The 24,242-nt window shown below is 46.1% G+C and overlaps 1 protein-coding gene across 5 annotated transcripts in view; it reads right to left on the bottom strand.

Moving 5' to 3' along the window:
• Positions 1–24,242, bottom strand: part of CNTNAP5 (contactin associated protein family member 5) — a 628,981-nt gene that overhangs the window by 434,397 nt on the left and 170,342 nt on the right. For all 5 annotated transcript variants that reach the window (XM_036884000.2, XM_036884003.2, XM_036884001.2 and 2 more), the window contains exon 3: positions 23,557–23,750. In XM_036884000.2, the coding sequence (XP_036739895.2) occupies positions 23,557–23,750 (194 nt within the window). The remainder of the gene's footprint in view (positions 1–23,556; positions 23,751–24,242) is intronic.

Raw genomic sequence — 24,242 nt, 5'->3', positions numbered from 1 at the left:
GACCTTGGCCCAGATTGGGTTCATGCCACCCCACCCCCCACGAGCCCGAGACTAGCGTTTCCCCGAGGACCCTTTACAGGCCGGACCCTGGCCGTCCACACTCAGGCCGCCTCAGGAAGGAGGCACCTTGGACTCTCACGCTGATGTTGATCGCTGGCCTCGCAATCGCCATGTGTGCACATGTTCACCTGGGAACATCTGAGCATCATTTGGTTTACTCAAAGCATCAGCCAGAGGATTTCGATGCTGTTCTGCAGAAAGAGCCCAATGTAGGCAGTTACTCAAGAATAGGCTCGAATATTTACATGGCTTAAATGAGCCTGTTTTGTTCACCTACTCTGAAGTCTCCTATCAACGTCCACGGTGTGCATACCCGGGTGGCTCCCAAGGGCAGGCTGGTTTCCACCAATCAGCCATCTAGGCATTGGAAACATTCTCTTCTGTGGCAGCAACATGGGTCAGCATGCAGCAAAAATGGTGAATGTCACCCAGCTATGAACCAGCTACAGTGTGGCAGATCCCTTACATATGTTACCCTAGTCTTCCAGTAACCTGACATGGGAGACACAGTTATATGCATCACAGAAAAGGAAACTGGGCAGGAAGGAAGTGTGAATAACTGGTCTAAGGGCACAGGGAGGTGGTGGTGGAGCTGAGATTCAAGGCCAGGGCTTGGCGACGTGCACCCCAAGGTCTTTGGCATAGCCCAGCCCCCTCAGAAGGACTGTGGGAACACTTCCCACACACAGAGGGTCAGTGGAGGGCAGTGAGCATCCAAACCACCTATGGCCTCTGAAAAACTGGTCAGGGTCAGCAAGACTGGTTGGTCACGAAGCCAGTTAAGTATCTGCAGTAGCTGAGAAAGGGGATGGTCCCTGGGTGTTGCCACGGGGACCCATTCGTGGCGAATGAGACAGATACATATGGACCACACTCTGTATACCAAGATCAAGGGCTTCGATCCCAGCGGGCCTTCCCGAAGGAGGCCATCACATCACACAGCTCGCTGCTGCTCCCTGCCCCTCCGTCCTGCACCCCGCCTGGCGTGGGTATCCCAGGCCCGCCCCAGACAGATGGAGCCTCGCGTTTGCTTCTTCTGCTCAGAAGGCTTTGGGGTGAGTCTCATGCCACCCACTACCCCCTAGTCTGCTCACTGACTTGCAGACTATTTAGCTGGTCTGATAGAAGTAAAAGGGGACCAGGGGATAAATTGTGAATTTCTATCTTAATTCCTTTAATGAGCAGACTGGCTTTAATTCATGTGCAAGAGCCATGTTAGCAAAGGTGGCACTTCAGGGAAACCTGCTACGCGCCCCACCTCACCTGAACTAACCTGATGCGGGATTTATCTTGCAGCTGTTCAGCTATGTCTTCTTCTCCTCGAGTCTCTCATTGATTGATTGGATTCTTTCCTTTCACATGCTTTTCCAGAAGTCATCTACTCCTGGAGTGGGTGGCTTCTCAGTAAATGGGAAGCAGCCCCACTCATCCCTGGATGGGAGCGTCGCCCTGACCCATTGTCCTGGGCTCCTCTGACCCTTTCCGCTTGCTCAGATCAAACCTGCATCCCTCCAACTGCACATACAGCGATTTTCTCTTATTCAAGGGGATGAGGACAGGCGTGGAATGGCCTCTGCTTTTGACAGCCAAGAAAGGAGGCAGGGTCACTGCAGAAGCAGTGCCTTGCTGCAGCTCCCAAGTACAGAGCACCCTGCTTCTGGGGTGAACACCGGGCAGGTGGTGGGACCTCTCCCAGGAGGGGCTCCCACACCACAGGGGTGCAGACCCGGAGCTCCGGAGGGAGAGAGGCGGGTGTGCGTGTGGGGCAGGGCCAGCAAATGCAGGAAATGCCTGAGCCTCCACTGTCGTGGACTGTTACTGTCATTCTCAGGTTAAGCGGTGACTGTCACAGCAGAGCCACAAGCTCACGTCTCCTGGACACCGTGTATCAACCGCAGGGCCAATTCCTCCCTGAGCACAGCCCACAGCCCGACTCAGATTATTCTTCCAAACGCAGGGTTGGTTCATATTTTTCCAGTAACGGTGCCCGAGAGAAGGCACCGTGTATCTGAGACACTCAGAGGAGCCCTGTTACATCATCGTGCATTTGCCCAGCCACTCTGCCCAACTGCTGCCTTGTAGCCCATTAATGCAACATATTTTCTATCATCCAAATTAGGTATAATGAGCCCTTTTTCCCAAATAACAATTAATGACAATTGTTGGATTGTCATTAATCCAACAATCACTGTTTTGAAATGCCTGTCACACTTGTGTATTTGCAAAAGCATACTCTGGGAGCATCGCTCTGTGGCTAACCCTTGCAAAGTGTTGCTGGAAACGAACTAATGAGGCTCTGCACCCCCGTCTTTCCTGACAACTCCGGTGCCTCTACACGTGAGCTCATTCATCACCGCTCCCCAGATCTGCAGCCACCCAGCAGGGCCACCCCGTGACCTGCACTGTGCTGGCGTTTTCCTCATGCGAGGCCCTTGGAAGAGGGCTGAAGTACAGCTGTTTCTGTGAACACGTGGGCTCTATCAGGACAGCTTCAATGCACCATGGGCCAAAGATAATCCCCAGGAAAGCACCAACTGCACTGTTCTCAAGTCAAATCTATGTGATGGGGAAGTAATGCTAGAGAACCTTGCTGCTTCATCACTGTGGAGCAAGGCAGGACAGACAGCCAAGGTTCCACCACTAAACGCTCCCTCCATGCAGGGCAAAGTAGAGAGACAGAGATACACCCCAGACCCGGCTCTGTCTTCCAAAGTCACACTGTCCAGTCTCTGGACAAGACTGGCTCACAAAGAGCAACATTTGGAGGGATTATAATAAAATATGGAGAGGAGCCCTGACAAGCCCTGAGAGCAAGCCCAGCAAGGTGCGAATGGGCCACAGGCACACAGAAGATCACTTGAAGTGAGTGAATCCCTGAGGCCCTTGGATTATATTTGGACTGGAACTTAACAGAAAGAGAATTTCTAGAAGTGGGTGCCCCTGTTGAGGGGACAAGGGGATGGAAGGAGAGGCAGGGCAGCGGCGTCCCTGTGAGCAGAGGCCCAGGATGGGAGCGCTGCAGTGTAGAGCTCGTCGGCTGGGCCGGACCAGCCATGGCATTGTGCTCGGTGCTGGGATGGGGCGGGTCCAAGGGTCTGGGGACCACAGGCCGCCAGGCGCAGCACCCACGCTCCAGGACAGGAGCTCAGGGTGACACGTGTGGTCCCACCAGCTGCAAACCGCACATGTAGCGCTGACACACGCATGACCACAAATGAAAATCGTCATGGCGTCACTCCAGCCTCTGCCTCTGCCTTACATGACTTTCCCCATGGCTTGCCTTCCCTCCCTCTTTATAAGGACACCCACCATGGCAGGGAGAGCCCCCCAATTCCAGGATGGTCTCACCTTCAGATCCTTACCTACTTACACCCACAAGTCCTTATTTCCACGTTCTGAGGTTTCAGGTGGACATGAATGTTGGGAGTGGGCACTATTCAACTCACGATAAGTCTGCGTACAAGCTAAAAAGTGGCCAAGGTAGATGGTTTAACTGCATAAGCTTCCACTGAATAGGAGAGTGACTGGGTTCCTCTAAGACTTAAAACCAAGCACCTCTGTCCCTTACCTGCTGACCCACATTCTGTTGGGCATCTCCCTCCCAGCAGAATTTTGTTAACAAAAATGAATCAAGGTGGGTAAGGGCCCTCCTTGATTATCTTCACAAGCCTCCTGCAGGGACTCGCCCGAAATCCGGGCTTCTATGCTCGCTGCATTGTCATCACACTGACGTCATAGAGCCCTGCAGACCTTGAGCTTTGAAACCGCCAGAGGCTTATCACCAAGTGTTACCACTGGTAGCTCTTTCATCGTGCTTAAACCTTAAAATACCACTGTCCATCTCCTGAATTAACATCAGGGCAAGGATCCGCCCACACCAGTTCACATCAGCACCCGTCCTCTGGCCACACACACTCACAGCTTCAGCCCTTCCTTAGCCCGCTTCTCTTCTGAGTTAATTATAACCTGCTTATTCTGAATTAAAAGTCCATAGAAGGACACTGACCATATAACTTGTCATCCAAACTGAAACATTTCTGAGAGTGACAAGTGATTCAACTAAAACCTCACTGGAACAGCGGGTCACAAGGAATTCACCTGAACCAATCCAGCAGATGCACCAGCCAATATGGCTGTCCAGCGTTATGTCCTACGTCTCCAGCACAGGTTCTATTTCAGCCAAACAGATAGGTAGAGGCATCTGTTTGGCTTAACCTGTCATTCTCAGGTTAAGTGGTTTCTGTTATTTTCTGGGCAGGTAAAAGACATTATATGTATTTTTTCTTTCCAAAACTCAATCTTGTCACCATACCCATTGTCACCATACACATTGAGCTAATATTTGTTGAAAATGATAAGCATTTACTTATTTGTAAGCCAGCATTTACAGAATACCTACGCTGCGCCTGGGTGTGCACGGTACACCTGTCTGATGAAGATGCATCCGCAGAGGCTCAGAGAGTCCAAGTAGCCCTGAAGAGACACACATCATTTGGGGACAGGGTCAGGACTGCGACACAGGTTCCTTGACTCCAAGCCTGCATTAATTCTACTTGGTACCTCTCCTAAAAGTCTCTTTAAGTCTCCCCAGATACGGATGATTCTGCTGTTTGCTCCCATGGAAATCTTTTCTGACAGTATCTGGATTTAGTGTCAGGAGGTTAAAGAAACCATCAACAGTAACAAATAGCAAAACAAGTCTGAGCTTCTGGACATCTGAAAGTCAGTGTCGGCTGCCACGTTTTGACGGGCTGGCTAGCCCATCCAGAAGTGACCCAATGATGCGCGGCTCTTACCCAGCCTCGCAAGAGCAGATGTTGATAAATGGTTCCTGAGAGTCAGGGCCTCCAGCAAGATGTCTGACATGAGGCCATCCTCAGCCAAGCCCAGTTTTTATTTTGAAGCTATGCTCAAATGATTTTCCTGGGAACTGATTTAAACAAAATGTCAATGGCTCAAAATCTGCTTGGTGTTAAATCCCTGGCCCTCCAGGCGGCTCGCCGTGTGTCCAGATCTGTGCATTTTCTGTCCTGTTACTTAGTGAGCTGTTTGCCCAGAAGACTGGCAGACGCCTCATCCACCCCGGGCGTCATTCTGAGTGGCGTCAGCTCCAACTGGAAATGCTCAGCTGCTCAGAGCCACAGGGGCCCCGCCGTCCTACCCGCACGTACCCAGCATGTCGGGGCCTCTGGGACCCATGAATGCCACTGGCCTAGAAAATAGACTGGAGCACAGGCAGGGCTATCTTGATGGTACTTATCATCGCACGTTCAGGGGAAGCACTGGGGGACGGCGCCCCGAGGCCGTGACGGCCAGTGACAGTGAGTGCAGGTGAGGCACACGAGGCTCCTCTCCCTCTGCTGTCCTTGGAGGCTGCCCCAGGGCCCCAGGGACACCGCCTCGCATCAGGGATGAGGTGCCAAGACCATCGGACAGTCTATGGGACTGAGGCCAGGTGAGGCTCTAGGCAAACTTGCGATGTGGTGGCAGGTGCGGAGATCTGCTCATCTCGCAGCTGCCCAAGACCAGCCTCCCATGTAAGGTCCCGTGCTTAGGACCCCTGCCGCCGCCCTCCTCTCCCCTCAGCCCCTCTCTGCCCTCTGGTGTGGCCGGCTTCAGCTCACCCCTGGGCTCCCGAGTTTATACACCAAGGAAGGAGGCTGCCTGTCGCTGTTCTGACAAAGTCTTGGTCAGCATTTGAATTTTCTTCAAGCAAGGATTCAAAGATGGCTGATTTGACCACTTCTTTAATGTCAGGGACATGGGGGTCTCCGCAGATAGACACCTCAGGGAATTCCTGCATCACTCTATGTAGGTTTTATGCACTGTTACAGGTGTGAACTTTGAGTCTCAGAGAGAGAAAGTGCTGCTCAGGTTGGGACCACAGGTAGCAGGGATTTAGACTCAGATTTGCCTGAACCCCAAGTTCATATTTGAAATCCATCTGTAAAGGAGTATTTTATTAAGCGCTCTTAAATTCAAAGAGGTTCAAGTAAAACAACATAATGCTGATCCAGTTTGAATCGAAAACCCTCCTCCCCCCATTATCTTCTTACCTATATCCATGGAGGCCGTGACCAGAAAGCAATTAACTCAGAGCCCCTCCCGTTATCAAGGGGATCACTACCTGCAGTCTCCAGTCTGTGTGAACTCTGACAAGTGGTGCCCAATTATTGCCAACAATGTGTTAATTTATTCCTTTTGCCGTCTTTTCATGTTTAAGCAAGGACACTACGCAAGTCATTGAACTATCAGCCCAACACACTCAACAAATCGGTAACGTGCCGTTCCTTCCCCAGGGGTCACATCCTGACTAGAGAAAGCCAAGAACTGCGATCGTTTCAAAGAACTGTGAGGGCTGTTCGCTAACGTAAGGGAGTTGGCGCATCTGTATTAGCCAGTAAGACATGATCTTGCTGACCGTGGATCTGGGGTGCCCCGGGAAGGACACGAGCCCCTCAGGTCTCCGCCCTGCTCCTCACATCCTGACTGACTCGATGAGCTCGTGTCTCACATCTAAGTGGAGATAATCTCTCCTTTGTAGGGTTTAGAAGAACATAAACACTGCCCATGACAGACATAAAATACGTTGTCAATACCCCACTGTTTCTAAAATGTTTGAAAGGTAAATTCAGGTTAAAACACAATCTGAAATCCCATCTAACAGTGCCTCTCAGTCAAAGGCGACAGACGTCAGAACCCAGCGTGGCCACCTCCTCACTGACGTGTGATGCTGTCCCTGTCTTCTATGCCTCAGTAAGAATGTGGAAACTAGCAAAAATGTTGACAATAACTTGGTGTCATTTATATATTACCATTACATTTATATACTACCTCTATCTATCACTACATACTACCATTAGGTGTTGTGACATATGATTCCAATATCAAGATTTTAATACAAACTAAATGGAACAAACATCTTCTAAACATCCTAATAACTGCTAGAAACAGAAACTTTTGGAAAGATCAGACTATATAATTGATGAAAAATCAAGAAGAATCATGCTAAGATATAAAGACATAAGCACATATACATAGGCACACTGCAGAGACATCAAGGGTCCAGGGCAGGCCCCACAACAAGGGGAATGTTGCAGTGAAGAGAGTCAAATGAAGTTGTGGGTTTCTCCATGCATATCAAAGTCATGTGTGCACTGTACTGCGGTCTATTAAGCGTACAATAGCACTATGTCTAAAAAGACCATGTACACACCTTAATTAAAAATACTTTATTGCTAAAAGACACTGACCATCAGCTGAGCTTTGAGCCAGTCCTAGGCTTTTTGCTGGTGGACGGTCTTGGTCCATGTGACGGCTGCTGACAGAAAGCTGAGTGGCTGCAGCAATTTCCTAAATAAGACAACGGTGCAATCTGCTGCCTCGATGGCCTCTTCCTTTCAGGAATGATTTCCCTGTAGCTTGTGACACTGTTTGACATTTTACCCAGAGAACTTCTTTCAAAATCAGAGTCAGTCATCTCAGACCTGCCGCTGCTTTAACAACTAAGTTTACACAACAGTCAAATCTTTTGCTGCCATTTCAACAGTCTTCACGGCATCCTCACCAGGAGCAGGTTCTACCTCAAGAGACCACTTTTCTCTGCTCTTCCCTATGGAGCAGCAACTCGTCCATTCAAGTGGTGATGAGATGCAGCAGCCCAGTCCCATCCTCGGGCCCACGTGTAGTTCCAGTTCTCGTACTGTTCCCACCACACCTGCAGGGACGTCCTCCTCTGAGGTCTCGGACCCTCAGAGTCATCCGGGAGGCTGGAATCTGCTTCTCCCAAACTCGTGTGTCAGCCTGGTATTCTGACCACTTCCTACGAATCACGGATGCTCCTAACGGCACCTGGGACGGTGAGTCCTTTCCAGGATGGTCTCAGTCCACGCAGACCCATCAGAAGGCCCTCTCTGTGGCAGCGACAGCCTTACACACGGATCTCCTGAGGACTAGGACTTGGAGGTCTGAATTACTACTTGGTCCATGGGCTACAGAATGTCGTGTTAGCAGGAATGGAAACAAATAATAATAAATGATTTTATTAGTTAGTAGTATAAGTATTAATAATAACTACAGATTAATGATCTCATTGTCCATCTCCACCAAGAGCTCTTGGGTGATCTGGTGCATCATCAATAAGCAGGAATGATCTGAAAGGGATATTTTTTTCTGAGCAGGTCTCAACAGAGGGCTCAAACCACTCAGGAAACCATGTGGCACACAGGCGTGCAGTCCTCAGGCTTTGGTGTTCACTCACAGAGTGCAGGCAGAGGAGAGGCAGCATTTTGAGGGGCCCTGGGGTTTGAGAATGGTCAGCGGGCACTGGCTTCAGTGCAAAGTCACCAGCCACCTGAGCCACGAACAAGAGAGCCAGCCTGCTCTTCGAGGCTCTGAAGCCAGGGCTGACGTCCCCTCCCCGGCTATGAAAGTCTCAGTGGCATCTTCCACGCAGGCCTGTTTCCCCCCCAGTGAGCATCTGTGGTTTGGCTCAGCACCCTCGTGAAGAACCTCAGCTGGACTTTCTGGGTAACTCGCTGCAGCTTCTCCATCAGCACCGGCTGCTTCCCCTGCACTTTTATATGGTGGAGAGTTTCCTTCCTTCAGCCTCATGGGCCAACCTCTGCCGGTTTCAGGCTTCTCTGCTGCAGCCTCCTCTCCTCTCTCAGCCTTCACAGAATTGAAGAGAGTCAGGGCCTTGCTCTGGGCGGGACTCTGGCTTAAGGGAAGGTCGTGGCTGGTTTGATCATCTATCCAGTCCACTGTAAGTCTCTCCGCATCAGCAGTGAGGCTGGTCCACTTTCTTGTCATTTGTTGTCCACTAGAGTGGCACTTTCATTCCCTTCAAGGGCCTTTGCTTTTATGTTCACAACTTGGCGGACTGTTCGGTAAGAGTTCTAGCTTTTGGCCTCTCTCAGCTTTGGACAAGCCTTCTTCACCGAGCTTAATCATTTCTGTCCTTTGATAGAGAGTGAGAGACGTGCCCCTCTTCTCAATTGAACACTTAGAGGCTATTGCAGGGTATTAATTGGCCTGATTTCAATATTATTGCATCTCAGGGGCTAGGGAGGCCCGAGGAGAGGGAGAGACGGGGGAACAGCTGGTCAGCGGAGCAGTCAGAGCACACGTTTATGGGCTAAGGTCACAGCCTTACACAGGTGCAGTTCACGGTACCCTCAACAATTACAGTAGCAACATCAGGATTGCTGACTACAGACTCCACAACAAACACAATATTGAAAAATCTGAAACACTGCAAGAATTACCAAAATGTGACATGGAGACATAACGTGATCAAATGCCATGGAAAAATGATGGTACCAACAGATTTACTCAAAGCAGGGTTGCCACAAACCCTCAATATCTGCTAAGTGCAAGAGAGGGAAGTCCAGTAAAACAAGGTAGGCCTCAGGTCCTACATTTTATGAATATGAGATAATGTATATAACATCAATGTGTGCACATATACATACATAGATACATAGATGTAGTGTCAACTGTAGCTTAAATAATTGGATTGCATTCAAAAAGGGGAGTTTCATTCACATCTGTGCATTTCAATAAAGTCATTGACTCGGTTTCAAGTTCCCAGGAAAAACGTTTTACAAAGTGCTTTTTGTAACTTCAGTATCTCAAGAAGTTTTGTGACTGCAGTTACTTTTAAAACCTCTCTACAATGTTATAAGAAGAAAGATTTTGCATTTTCTTAGATGATAATCTGGATTTCCAGTACACAAAATTGGCATAACCATTTGGGGAGCTGTCACTTAATTGCTTCAGAAGCTGTTTATTACATGGCAGACCCACACCAAAAGGAGAAGCCCGGCCCACACTGCAGATGGGAGCCGACGGCGTCCAGAGGAGCTGTTATCAGCGGAGCAGGATTCCATCAGCAAGGGAGACACGGGGCTCACAGGAGTGAGAGGTGCTGAGGCTGCCGGTGGGTGCAGTGAGATGGGGGACAGGCCTCCCGATGCAGCTCTGTGGGGCAGGCACCGGGCTTTTCCTCACAGTATTCAGGTGGCTTAGGATGTGCCATCAAGCCAGGTTCAGTCTGCCTCTGTGCGCCCACATACATTCTTGACATACAATGTCCGTCTGGCCGCCCTATAGACACAAGGTCTCCAGCACCACTCCACCCCTCCCAGAGATGGCAGGCGGGAAGGCCGCAGGCAGGACGGCCCCCCAGGTAAGTTCAGTGCCTCGCCGAGCCCTCCCCTGCCCGTGCTCCCTCCCTCACCCCTCCAGACTCCTGCACACTCACGGAGGCCGCCACAGCCAGCGCGGGTGTTCAGAACACAGCCACCTGGCCCTGCGCACTGGCCTGGCTTCTTTGCCTTCTTCCATTAATGGAATCTAGCCCCCCACTCCTGCCATGCGTCATAAAAGGGGACAATTTGAACCAAACTGCCTGAATCACTGCAAGATCAGAACAGGTACTGGGAAAAAATACACAGCACTTATCCTGCCAGCAAATCAGGAAGGTCAGCTCCCACCCTCCAGCCCACCTGTGCGCACTGGCTCCTGTGGACCTTCCTGTTCAACTGTCTCACCTCTGACTAGGGATTTCTGTGCTCTGCTCCTGAAGTCGCCTTCATTTATTGCATGCAGAATGTGCCTAACAGATGCTGGATATCCTAAATTACAATCAAATAAGACAGGCTGTTAGGGCCTGTCATTCTCTGGTGCAGATTTGTTTGCAAGTGCACCTGTCTGTCCGCACAGCAAAGAGCCTATGACGTTCAGGTCAAAAGAACTCCAGGCTGATTTTTATGACTCTGTCTCTCTACTTGCAGCACTCAAAAACAAAACAAGAAAGGTACTCTCCTTTCCTGTGGACGTACTTGTGGATTAATCACCAAATGACTCTTGAGTAACTAAAGTGGAGAATTCCTTTGAAGGTCAGAGTCTAGACCAGCTCCGGGCACCGTCGGCACCGGGCCCTAACGACACGGGAGCCGCGGCTGTGCCACGGGGGGCAGGACACCGGCTGGGAGGTGAGACACAGCGGCAGGCGGGCTCGCATCCCCCTCTGCTCCTGCTTCTCTCGTCACGGACGTGGAGGCAGACAGAACTGGAAACCATGCTCGGCAGGAACAGAAACTTATGGCCTCTACACTATGCTCTTCTCCTTAGTATCAGCTGCTAGCTTCACAATAATAAACGTAATAAAGCATGTTTCCCTTTGGACTTTTTTAAAAACACTTGAGAGACTCAACCTCCTGAGGTGCGTGCCAGGCCTGGAATCTTTCCATCTCCTGGCGCCAAGTGGCCACCAGGGGCTGCACATGCTGGCCCCGGGCCCTGTGCTGGAGGCGCCAGGAACCCCCCAGGCTCCTCCTCCAGCTCCTTGGTCCGCTACCCAGACTCTCAGCTAATTGTCTTTAATGAGCCTGGGTGGGGGACTCTCTGTGCCTACAACCACAAGGAGACCTGACCTTCTCCACTGAGTATTTATCTTATTGAAAACAAAAAAATAGCTGACTTATTACGCTTGCTTTCCATTTGGTATGCAAAGCTCAAAAGCAAGTAAACAGAGCTAGTGTCCCCTGGTACCTCCAGCAGGTATGGTGATGCACCTGCCTTTAGCAGCAGGGACAATTCTGCCCCTCAGTTATTTAGCCCTGTGTAAAGCTCGCGTGCATTAGCCCCATTTGTAGTCTACACCTGGCTCTCAGAGTGAAGTTCCTGACCAGCAGTGTCAGAGCACCTGGGACTCAGTTATAAATGAAGATCGTCCGCCCCACCCCAGACCCGCCGGACCAGGGCACTGCTGACGGGGCTCAGCGCTCCGGGGCTCAAGCCTGCGGGGTGCTCGGATGCACACCATTTCTGAGACTCCTTTACAGACCACATGAGCTAAGTCGGCTCATTACACCACTTTCCAGAGGAGGAACCTGAGCCTCCTAGTCATTTCTCAGCATCACAGAATCCCTGGCTGTCAGACTTCAAAGCCTGAGATAATCCCTTAGAAAGAAAAATTTTATAAAAATCATGGTAAAGACTAAATGAATAAAGGATAGTTAATAAGATTTCTTCTATCATTCAACCTAATTAACATATTTCAGTATGTTTACATAAAAAATCTGATGTTCTGCTACATGTTAAATTTAAAATATTAGCTCCAACTTCACCTAATCTAAGGTGGGCTTTTCCAAAACCTGATTTCTACATATTGGAAATACAATTATAAGTCAGGTTTCCTGTGAACTACTAAGTATGTTAAAAATAATATTACTTTAATGGTTGTGGATTCAGAAGAATTAACTTGAACCCACGCCCTCCTCACTTTGATATCAGTGGCTGGATCCTCTCCCATTACAAATGCACCAGTTGTCGGAGACCGCAAGCATCTGCTTCCCCTAGACGGTGTCCACATGAATATTAATCCCGAGAAGCCCATGTCGACTCCCGATCCGTGTGATGTGTTTCAATACCACATGTGTAAATGTGCAGAAGTATTTACTCCTTAAGAGGCTAGACCCCATGTTGGGAAGTGCTCTGAAACGTCTCAGCAAACTCTAACATTCAGAAGGAAAGCAGATGGGCATGAAAGTGGCACTGGCACTGTCAGAGGCCAACTGCAGAGGCAGAGCCCTGGAGGGGAACCTGCCCCTCATGGGGTACGGACAGCTGTTGACAACGCAGTGCTGACAGGCGAGTGTTGCCTCTCATTTTCTGCAGAGCGTCCTCCAGAAATAAGAGGATGTAAGGACAATGGAAGTGCATCAGACAGAACCGCAAGGATCAGACAAGGGAAATCCTAAGTTTTGAGGGCCTTTACTTCTCTGCTCTCAGTTGGAGCCACAGTGAAGCCCAGGCTTTGTCCCCAGGTGTTTCCCATTCCAGCCCACAGGGCAGCCCACAAACCAGGGAGTCTGAGCAGAGAAGTGGGGAGGAATGAATGCGGAGGACCTCGAATGTTCTAGACACATGCCTGCCATGGATGGGGAGAAAGATCACTACAGTGAGATCAGGGGACATTTTCAAGGTCACACAAGCAACAGTGGTGCAGCCTCTGACCCCAGCCGAAGGCCTCCACATCTGCCTTCACCCCTCGGGCCTGTTGGTGTGGTCCACGGTGATGAACTGCGTCTGCACTGATGGTCTCCATTAAATCAGGGGCAAGATTCCGGACATGCCAACTACATAACTGAGTTTTTAATAATGGCCAGCTATGAAATGAATACATTAAAATCTTAGATGTTTATGTTTGTGAGTGAGTGCAAAGGAGAGAACTATTAAAAATCTGAAAAAATATTTGATAGCATTTTCTTTTATATAGTTTGTTATTTAACAAGAAAGCATCAAAACAAAGTGATTCACACATGACTCACCTGCTTTGGTCTGTAGCTAAAGAAGACACGGGAGTGGCCGTGCTCTAAAATCCCTAGCCAGCTCCAGTCTTGAGGTTTATGTTGTATAACTGACCAGGAAAATCCTTTATATGAATTTATTAATTCTGTGTGTCTCAGGTACATCTTACACATCTTCCTTTAAGACATTGCTTATATATAGCATTTCTCCTACTGGGGATGCCCCTCCCTTCCCAGCATTTTCTCTCCCTTCCTTCCTGTATTCACTGAGTTTTTATCAGGCATCTAGCATTCTGTAGTTGCTGAGAAGCCAAAGTAACGTAAACATGCTCCCTGCCCTTTCGATTCGTCTATGACCCTCCCACTCATACGCTCTAAGCACCTTCTCAACAGCTTCACGCATCACCTCCCCTCGGTGCTGTGCTACACACATGCTGTGCAGGAGTGTCATTCATCTGTCTGCCTAATGGTTCTGCACGTTTACGGAAGGGATTAGCCGCATCTTAAAGCCGCATTTTATGCCCAACACCTAGCACAATGCTCGATATACAATGAGAGCTTAAAAGATATATGTTGGCAGTAATGAGATTCTCACTCTCAAATTGTTTTCTAAAACTGGTAGGCTTAAACTACTATATCAAACAGTGATCAATTCTCAGGGTTTTCTAGGCCAAATTGGCAGAATAAATGCGTATAAATCATGAAGATCAGAGAGCATCTTCCAGAGAGTTTGCAAGTCACTCAAGGATGAAATCGGAGAACTGATGACCTAAATGCATAATCCATTGTTTCAATTAACCTCTGGGTGCTACGAGTGCCGGCGACACAGAAGGCGAGCCTTTCACGTGGCGACAGCCTCCAGAGCTGCAGGCAATCCCAGGCCATGGTGCCGTACAGGCCAAGGGAGTCTATAGTAAAGGGACTACGTGGCTGAGGTATTTGAAAAGAGGCAATATGACTTTTAGAAGAGAAAACGTTGAATTGACTACTAGTAAAATGCAGTATATTCAGAGGGAGGTGATAGGCTAGTGAACCCGCCGTGTGTAGGTGCTGGACTCTCAGTGAGAGCCTTCCTGGCAGTAGGGAAGCTGTCTGGGTCAGTGAGGGAATGGGGTCAACACCTCCAGCTCCCCTAAAGCATCTGGAGAGAGGAGGGGGGCCTTTGTACATCCCTGTTGCATGAGCAGCCACTGGGTTCATGTGCAAACTCCAGAGGAGACAGACTGTGGCTTTACATGCACTGTTTCAGCCTCTCTAGTTCTGACTATCTATGTTACAGGATCACGCGACACTTAGAACAGAAAGCTAGTTCTCACCTGTTTCTGAAGCAATTCTGAGCCTGCCACTAATTTGAGAGCTACCAGTAGGAAGAGTCTGCAATTAGTTGACAAGGACACAGTGTATTAGGGACCCATTCTGGGCACTCCATCCACGCTTTCCCATGGAGCTCACCATTCTGTTGAACCCAGATGAGACCTGGATTTCCTCTTCGGTTTAGCTTGCAGGCTAGCTCCCCCTCGGGACCAGAACATGTCCTGAAGCCCAGCCAAGACCGCACTAGCCCTTTCTCCGAGGACACTGGGATTTGACTCTCATGCCATCGGCCACTCACTAAGGCACCATCCAGTGACTCAGGAGCTTGGGCTCTGGAGTGACAGAGCTGCGTGTGCACCTCAGCCCATCTCGGCATTACCTGTGTAACGTGGGCACAGTTCCTTGGCCTTCCTGAACCTCATTCTCTTTTCCTTAAGTTGGAAACAGCTCACTCAGATATTCAGAAGGCACTAAACATCTCTGGCACCAAATACCAATGTTTGCACAGTGCCTATTCCTACTGAGTGCCAGATAGAGAGCAGCCGCCCCACTGCATCAGGCAGCCTGGGATCCAGACCCCCTGGGAAGCAGCCACAGTCACTACAACCCTTTGCATGAATTCTGAATGGCCAAGACTTCATTTTGACTACTGTCCTGTGCCCACCTTTGGGAGGCATCTTTTACCTCCCAAAACATCAAGTCTGCTTTGAGGGAAGAGTCTTCTCCCTCCAATTCTGGCAGCCCTTGTAATTCTGCAGTTCTTTTAATAATCATCCCCAAATAGTTCCTGCTAGGGCCCAGCAATAATAGGCATGGAGGTTGCATGGACCCTGCCTTCAAGAGTGGATTTATTTGGAAACACAGGTCAACCCACAAGTACAAGAAAATGAAAGAGGCCTTATGCCAGCTGCTCAGAAGCCCAGAGAAACTGTCAGTCCTTGAAATGTAATCTAATTCAGAAGATAGGCTGAAAGCAGGTTATTTGGTTCTAAAGAAAAGGAAACTTGGGGTATTAAAAATTTTCAGACAGGGAACTTCTGCAAGATAGTGCCATAGGAAGATCCTGAACTCACCTCCTCCCATGAGTGCACCCCTCTGTAGCTACATATGGATCATATCCCCCTGAAAAAGATCTGCAAACTACATGAACGGCTTCTCCATGACAAAGGATAAAAGGACCACATCAAGACCAGTAAGAGAGGCAGAAACACATCTCACCAAAAACTGCCCCCTGGTGCTGAGACACACCATGGAGAGGGATCTCACCAGAGAGGTGCCTCTCCTGGAGGAGCACAGGATGGTGCCCACATCAGCCACTCGGCCCCTGGGAGCTGCACCAGAGAGGTGGGTCCCCAAAGCACCTGGCTTAGAAAACCCATGGGGCTGAAGTTCAAGCGACTCAAAATGCTGTTGGGAACTGAGATTCCCCTTTCAAAGGGCCCACATACAGTCTCACTCACCATGAGACTCTGCCAAAAAACCACAGATTGAAAAGTGCCTAAACTGTATGTGAAGGAGAAACATTTGCTAATTTGAAAGCATGTGGCAGAGGGGCTGGAAAAGCTGACACTCGGCAGAGAGGGAAGTGCGAGCAGATGCTGTTTGCTCTCTGCACTTGCTCTGCTAGCATAGGTGGGAGGGCCTGGACATGGTGCCCTCTGGCAGCTTAGCTGGGGGTGGGAGGTGAGAGAGCTTGGACTTCATGCCCACCCCACTGCCTTGATGATGCCAGTGGGCACAGGTGGTTACAGAACTTGCACACTCCCTGGCTGAGACAGACAAGTGAAAATGGTCCAACCCCAGTCCTCCTTCCCGCTTACTAGCCTGCAGCTTCAGACTAAGGTACAGGCTCAGGGTTTTCTACAAATCTGGAGACTGTGGAGGTGCTTCCAGCGTGTCTGCGTGAGGAGACATTGTACTCATGTACCCCCTTGGCCTCTGTAATAGAGTCAAGCAAGACCTCCTGGAAGGAGGTTATACACCTGTCTGGAGCCCCACTTTCTGCAACTGTCACTCATGGGACATCTCCAGGTCCGGGAGGCCAGCAGGGATTGTGATCGTAGCCCCACAGGAATGTGTGTATTTCCATATTTTAAAAGTTGCTACCTGAGAGTCTGGTTTATAATCATCCTGAAGCTGGTGCTAAATGAGATTCCTCCCTTGGAATGCTGACAGGGCCTGGCACACCCCCAACAATGGGACATACCAAGGATAAATCCTGCAGTTCAGACAACCACTAAGGTTTGGGAGACAACAAAGAGCCGGGCGAGCTTGGAGAAAGATCATCACCTTCTCAAGGTCACTCCACCAAGAGCGGGTGGGGTGGCTGTTTCACCCAACATGTAGACACAAGCACAGAGTCAAGCAAAGGAGAGATAAATGTGTTACAAAGGAAAGAACAAGACAAAATATCAGAAAAAGACCTTAATGATATGGAGATAAGTAATCTACCTAATAAAGAATCAAAGTAATAGTCATAAAGATGGACACTGAACTCAGGAAAGGACAGAGAAACAGTGAGAACCTCAACAAAGAGAAATGAAACATAAGAAAGTACCGAACAAAAGTCACAGAGCTGAAGAATACAATAGCGAATGAAAAATACACCAGAGGGAATCAAGGGCACGCTGAGTGAGGTAGAATGGACCAGCAGGCTGGATGGAGGACAGAGCACTGGACTCACCCAGATAGAGCATCAAAGAGAAAAAAATAATTTAAAAAAATACAGATGACCTAAAAGACCTATGCACAATATCAACTAGAATAATATTTGCATGATAGGAAGGAGGAAAAAGAGAGAGGAAGGGTCACAAAACGTATTTGAAGAAAGAATGTTTGAAAACTTCCCTAACCTGTAGAAGGAAAGAGACATCCAGTTCCAGGAAGCCCAGAAAGTTCCAAATAAGATGAATCCAAAGAGATACCCACCAAGACACATTACAGATTAAAAATAAAGAGGGAATCTTAAAAACAGCAAGAGAAAAGCAAATTGTTATGTAGAAAGAAACCCCTTAAGGCTATCGGCACATTTGTCAGCAGAAACTTTGTAGGTCAGAAGGGAATATTATGGCATATTCAAAGTGCAGAAAGGAAAAAATATTCCAAGAATACTCTACCTTGTAATTAGTATCTAGGCTAATACTGAGAAGTAAGGGAGAGATCATTTTCTAGGGAAGCAAGAGCTAAAGGAGTTTATTACTACTAAACTAGCCTTATTAGGGATTTCTTTAAGCTGAAAATAAATGGCACTGATTAATCACAATAAAACATGTGAAAGTAAAAATCTAGGTGGAAATGGTAAATACATAGTAAAGGTAGTAGATTCATCACTTATAAAACTACTACAAAGGTTAAAAGACAAAAGACGTAAACTAAAACTACAACAATTAGGTAAAATTAAATTAGAAAGATGCAAAATGTGACATCAGAACATAAAATCCATGTAGGAAGGGAGTAAAAATGTACAGCATAAATGTATTCAAATTTTATTTGCTATCAACTGAAATAAGACTGTGATATACATAGAATGGCACATGTGAACATGGTAAACTCAAAGCAATAACTTATGGAGAATACACAAAAGAAAATGAGGAAAGAATGTAAACATAACACTAAAAAAATAAATAAAACCATAAGGGAAAAGAGAAAGAAAAGAAGAAATGAACAGAAAGAACAGAAACACCCAGAAAGCAATGAACGTGCCAGCAGTGAGTACATAATTACTCTAAGTGTAAATGGACTAACTTTCCAATCACATGACATAGACTGGCTGAATAACAAGACACATGTATGTATCACCTACAACAGATTCACTTCAGAAGTAAGGGTAAACACAGACTAAAAGTGAAGAGATGAAAAAGATATTCCATGCAAATGGGAACAAAACTAAAGATGGTGTAGCTATCTATAGTCATAGGCAAAGAAGACTTCAAAACAAAAATAAAGAAAGACACAGAGAGGCACTACATAATGTTAAAATGCCAATCCAAAAAGAAGATATAACATTTATAAATATATGTGGACCCAGTCAACATAAGAGCACTAAAATACATATAACAAATATTAGCAAACACAATGTGGGGAATCAACAGCTATACAATGATAGAAGGGGGCTTTATCACTCCACTTTTATCAATGGATAGATCATCCAGACATAAAATTGACCTTACACCATATGGATTTAACAGATATATACAGAACCTTTCATCCCAAAACAGCAGAATACACATGCTTCTCAAGTTCCCATGGAACATTCTCCAGAACAGATCATATATTAGGCCAGAAAACAAAAATAAATAAATATAAAAAGACTGAAATCATATCAAGAATATTTTTCTGACCACAGTGGTATGAAACTGAAAATAAATTATCAGAAGAAACCTGGAAAAACTATTAACACTTGGATATTAAACAACATATTACTGAAAAACTCCTGAGTCATAGAAGAAATCAAAGGATAAATCAGAAAATGCTTAGTAACAAATAAAAACAGAAATGTGACATGGGTGCACTCAAAGTGGTTCTAAGAGGAGAGCTCCTAACACAAGCTTACCTCAAGAAACAAGAGAAATCTCAAATGAACAAGGTAAATTTACACTTAAAGGAACTAGAAGTAGAATAAACAAAGCCCAAAATTAGTAGAAGGAAATCAATCATAAAGATCAGAGGAGATATAAATGAAATAGAAACAAAAAGACAATAGAAAAGATCAATGAAGTTAAGAGATGCTTCTTTGAAAAGACAGATAAAATTGACAAACCTTTAGCTAAATTCACCTAAAAAAGAGAAAACACTCAAATACATAAAATCGGAAATGAAAAGAAGTCACATCCAATACACAAAAATACAAAGGATGGTAAGAGACTACTACAAGTACTTTTACACCAACAAAATGCCCAACCTAGAAGAAATGGGTAAATTCCTAGAAACTGGCAATCATCAAACACTGAATCATGAAGAAATAGAAAATCTGAATAGTGCAATTACTACTAAAGAAATTATTCTGTAATCAAATATCTCCCAACAAATTAAATTTCAGGAACAGATGGCTTCATAGCGAATTCTACCAAACATTCAAAGAAGATTTAATACCTATCCTATTCAAACTCTTCTAAAAAATTTAAAGAGGAGGGAAAGCTTCCAAAGTCATTTTACGAGGCCAACATTACCCTGATACCAAATCCAGACAAGAACCTCACAGAAAAAGAAAATTTCAGGCCAATACCCCTGATGAATATAGATGCAGTAATCCTCAGCAAATATTAGCAAGCCAAATTCAAGAATACCATAGAAGGATCACACACCATGATTAAGAGGGATTTATTCCAGGATTCCAAGGATGGTTCAACATGGGCAAATCAATGTGATATATTGCTTTTACAAAAGGAGGAATAAAACCATATGGCCATCTCAATAGATGCAGAAAACACATTTGACAAAATTCAACATTCATTTATGATGAAGACCCAACAAAATTGCATATAGAAGGAATGTAATTGCACTTACAGCAGTTAGGCAAGTAAAAGAAATAAAAGTCATGCAAACTGGAAGAAATGTAATACTCACTATTTACAGATGACATGATACCATACATAGAAAATCCTAAAAACTAGACCAAAAAACTGTTGGAACTAATAGATGACTTTGGTGAAGTTGCAGGATACAAAATTGACATACAAAAAATCTGTTGTTTCTATATACTATTAACTGTCAGAAAGAGAAACCAAGAAAACAATCCCATTTACAATTACATTAAACAGAATAAAATACCTATGAATAAATTTAACCATGGTCGTAAAAGAGTTGTACACTGAAAACTATGACTTTGTGACAGAAATTGAAGAATAAAAAATAAATGGAAAGGTATTCCATGTTCATGGATTGGAGGCATTAATATTGTTAAAACATCCATCCTAGCCAAAGCAATCAGCAGGTTCAACACATCCTTATCAAAATTCCAATGGCATTTTCACAGAACTAGAACAAATAATTCTAAAATTTATATGGAGCCTCAAAAGGCCTAGCCAAAACAACCCTGAGAAAGAAAAAGAAAGCCAGAAGTATGGCATGCTCCCAGACTTCAAATGATACTACAAAGCTGTAGCAATCAGAACAGTACGGCATTCGTATAAACATAGACCCATAAATTAATGGAGCAGAATAGAGCCCTGAAATAAACCTATGTATGTAAGGTCAACTAATTTTTGACACGGGAGTCAAGAACATCAGGAAATAGACAATCTCTTTAAAAAACGGTATTGGAAAAATGGGACAGCTACATGTAAAACAACAAAACAGGACCAGTGTCTCACAGCATATACATAAATTAACTCAAAGTGAATTAAAGGCTTCAATGCAAGACCAAAAATCATAAAACTCCTAGAAGAAGCATCAGTGGTTAAACTCCTGATCTGGTCTTAAGGATTTAATCTGTTAAATTGGAGATGATATTTGTAAATCATGTATCTAATGAGTGTTAAACATCCAAAATATACAAGGAACACATTCAATTCAGTAACAAAACAAAACAACACATATAATTTCGTGAAAAATTGGTCAGAGTATGTGACCTGACATTTTTCCAAAGAAGACAAACAGATGAAAAGATGCTCTGCATCACTAACCATTAGGGAAATGCAAACCCAAACCACAGTGAAATATCACCTCACATCAGTCAGAATGGCTATTATAAAAGATACAAGAAATAATATTGAGGAGGAGGATGTGGAGAAAGGGAACCCTCATGCATTGTTGATGGGAATGAAAATTGGTGCAGCCACTTTGGAAAACAGTGTGACATTTCCTCAAAAAATTAAAAATGGAACTACTATATGGTCCAGCAATTCCAATACTGGGCATCTATCTGAAGAAAATGAAATCACTAAGTGGAAAAGACATATGCACCCCTATGTTCATGGCAGCATTATTGTCAGTAGCCAAAATATGGAAACAACCTAAGTGTCCATCAATGGATGAGTGGGTAAAGACACTGTAGTAATTACACACAACGGATCATTACTCGGCCATAAAAACAATGCAATCTTGCCCTTTGTGACAACATGGAGGGACCTAAAGGGTGTTATGCTGAGTGAAATAAGCCACCGCAGAAAGGCAAGTACCACATTATTCACTTTCATGTCGACTCCAAACAACCAGCACACAAACAAAATGAAACAGAATCATGGACACGGTGAAAACAGATCTGTGGTTGCCAGAGGGGCAGGGGTTAGGGGAGGTGAGCGAAAGAGATCGAGAAGTGCAAACTTGCGGTTAGAAAGAGCTAAGTCATGGGGATGTAATACACGGCATGGGCAATATACTCAATAACGCACTGACTTATATGGGGGCAGACGGAACCAGACTGACGGTGTGAACATTCTGCCTGGTAGGCACATGTTGTGTTACTGTGTTGTAACCTGAAACTAATGTATCCTATGTCAATTACACCTCACTTAAAAAATAGACAATATAATTTACAGCTCCAATTCAGTCTGAGAAACAACCAGTTCTGACTGAAAATGCCAAAGAAAATAAACGATCCCACACGCAGGTGTCTAAACTCAACATAAAACCTTAAAATTGTTTCTCAAGACATGAGGTATGCTTATTTCTCATTTCAAACTAAAAACAAAACAAAAACCTGTCAAGATTTATGGGGTGGGGGTGGCTTCAGAACTGAAAAAACAAAAATAGATTAGTCCCCAAAAGGCTACTTTTTTTTTAATGGAAAAATCCATGTTCTCAACAAGTTAATATTTCCAGCAACACAGAATAAAGATGACAATAATAACATCCTTATGAGTCAATTTGCCATAACGAATCTTGATCCTCACTTCACTATAGCTTTCAACGAGAAACGGGTGATTATCCAACAACAAACAGCGATGAATATAAAACAGGAATCCCCTCCCCCGGCAAAGTGGGTCTGCCCCAGGAGAAGGCAGTGCACACAGCAGCACATCAAAGCCAGATTTGGCCTCGGTTTGAGGTGGAGAACTAAGGACATTCGAAGAAGGATCGCTTATGCTACCAATTGCCGAATCATCACATTTTATGTACACTTTAAAAATATAAACGTTAGGTGGTATTTTTTTTCCCTAAAGTAAAAGCGACATAAACTGACAACTCACTCAGTTTAGTGCATGAGTTTCTGAGGCCTCGTCCCGTGCCTCTTGGTCTCTGCCTCCACCTCCCTCTCCACCTCACGGTTTGCGACAATCTTTCACTTACACCATCAGCTCAAACCAAGAAGTTAGGGAGGAAAGTGTTTTTTCACAGCTTGCAACGAGTTATCCTTCACTTACAAGCTAAAGATTGTTTATAATGACAGAATAATTCTAAATTTTGTACGTTTTGTATGTTTAATCCTTTTAACTGTTTTCAAAACTTGAATAGGGGCTGCGTAGCAGAGGCTTTAAAATCAGATCGGACCACAGGGCACGACCCGGACGGCCCTGGGCAAGGAACATAACTGGGCGAGGGGGGTCACGGCAAGGTATAAAGTGCCTGGTACGTAAGACTCAAACATGCAAGCAAACAACCGCATACTCAGTCCGTCAGTAGGTTCTCACTAACGGTCAGACTCTGGGAGTGTATTTCTGTTTCTGTGAATGTAGGAAATGAGGCCTCCTTGGCGAATTACCCAAATTACCAGAAAAGGAAGAAAACACTAACCATTTTTGCAACAGATACTCTAATTTCCCCAGGAATTGGAGCCATGCTGCAGAGAGGACTCATAGACGGTCTAATTATTTCTGAATGGACACTCCACATTATTAAGGTAGCAACAATCTGGCTCTAGGAAATGACACACTTCACCGGCCGCCACCACCCCATCGCACTTTATTCATGGAGAGACAGGTCCTACCCAGATGCCGTCTTCTTGCTTGTACTGCTTCCAGTTGCGTCCGGTGTCACTGAACATCAGGCTGTAACTCGTCACCCAGTCAGAGCTCCCGGATCTGCCCTGTGTGGCCACTGCTGTGATCTCCACTCTGCTTCCCAGGTCCAACTGGAGCCACTGCCGAGTGCTGGGATCTGCTGGGGACCAACCACCGGCTCCTGGAAGTGGAGCAGAGAGAGCTGTCGTGTCATCCTGCATGGCCACACCTTCCCACTCTCAGGAGAAGTGAAACCATTCTGTACCCCAAAATACACCCCTGCCTGTGTTCTCAACGCCCTGGTGCTCTTGCGGGCACACCTTCCGTCTCCCTACCCCATCCCCATCTAATTCCCTTTCTTGGTTTAAAATTCACCTAAAACACTGTTTCCTCCATGATTCTCACTTTCTTTCCTCGGTATCACAGCTTCCCTCTTCTGGATCCCTAGTGGTATTTGTTTCATTTCTGTTTTACTCCCTTACAGCCTGAACTTCAGCATGCCTTACATCTCTGCCTGACCCTGGTAGCTCCTTCCCTCTCTTTCCTCTGCAACTTCTCTCTCTCCAAATACATGCTGAGGACCTGCCACGGGCCAGGTGTTCTGCTGCAGACACAAAGATGGCTAATCACTGGCTCTGCTTCAAGACGCTGGCATCCGTTTGTTCTCCAGGTG

The sequence above is a fragment of the Manis pentadactyla genome, chromosome 8 (assembly GCF_030020395.1).
Source record: "Manis pentadactyla isolate mManPen7 chromosome 8, mManPen7.hap1, whole genome shotgun sequence".
Lineage (NCBI taxonomy): Eukaryota > Metazoa > Chordata > Mammalia > Pholidota > Manidae > Manis > Manis pentadactyla.
Note: the sequence above shows the minus strand (reverse complement) of the source record. Positions and strands in the feature narration are given on the sequence as shown.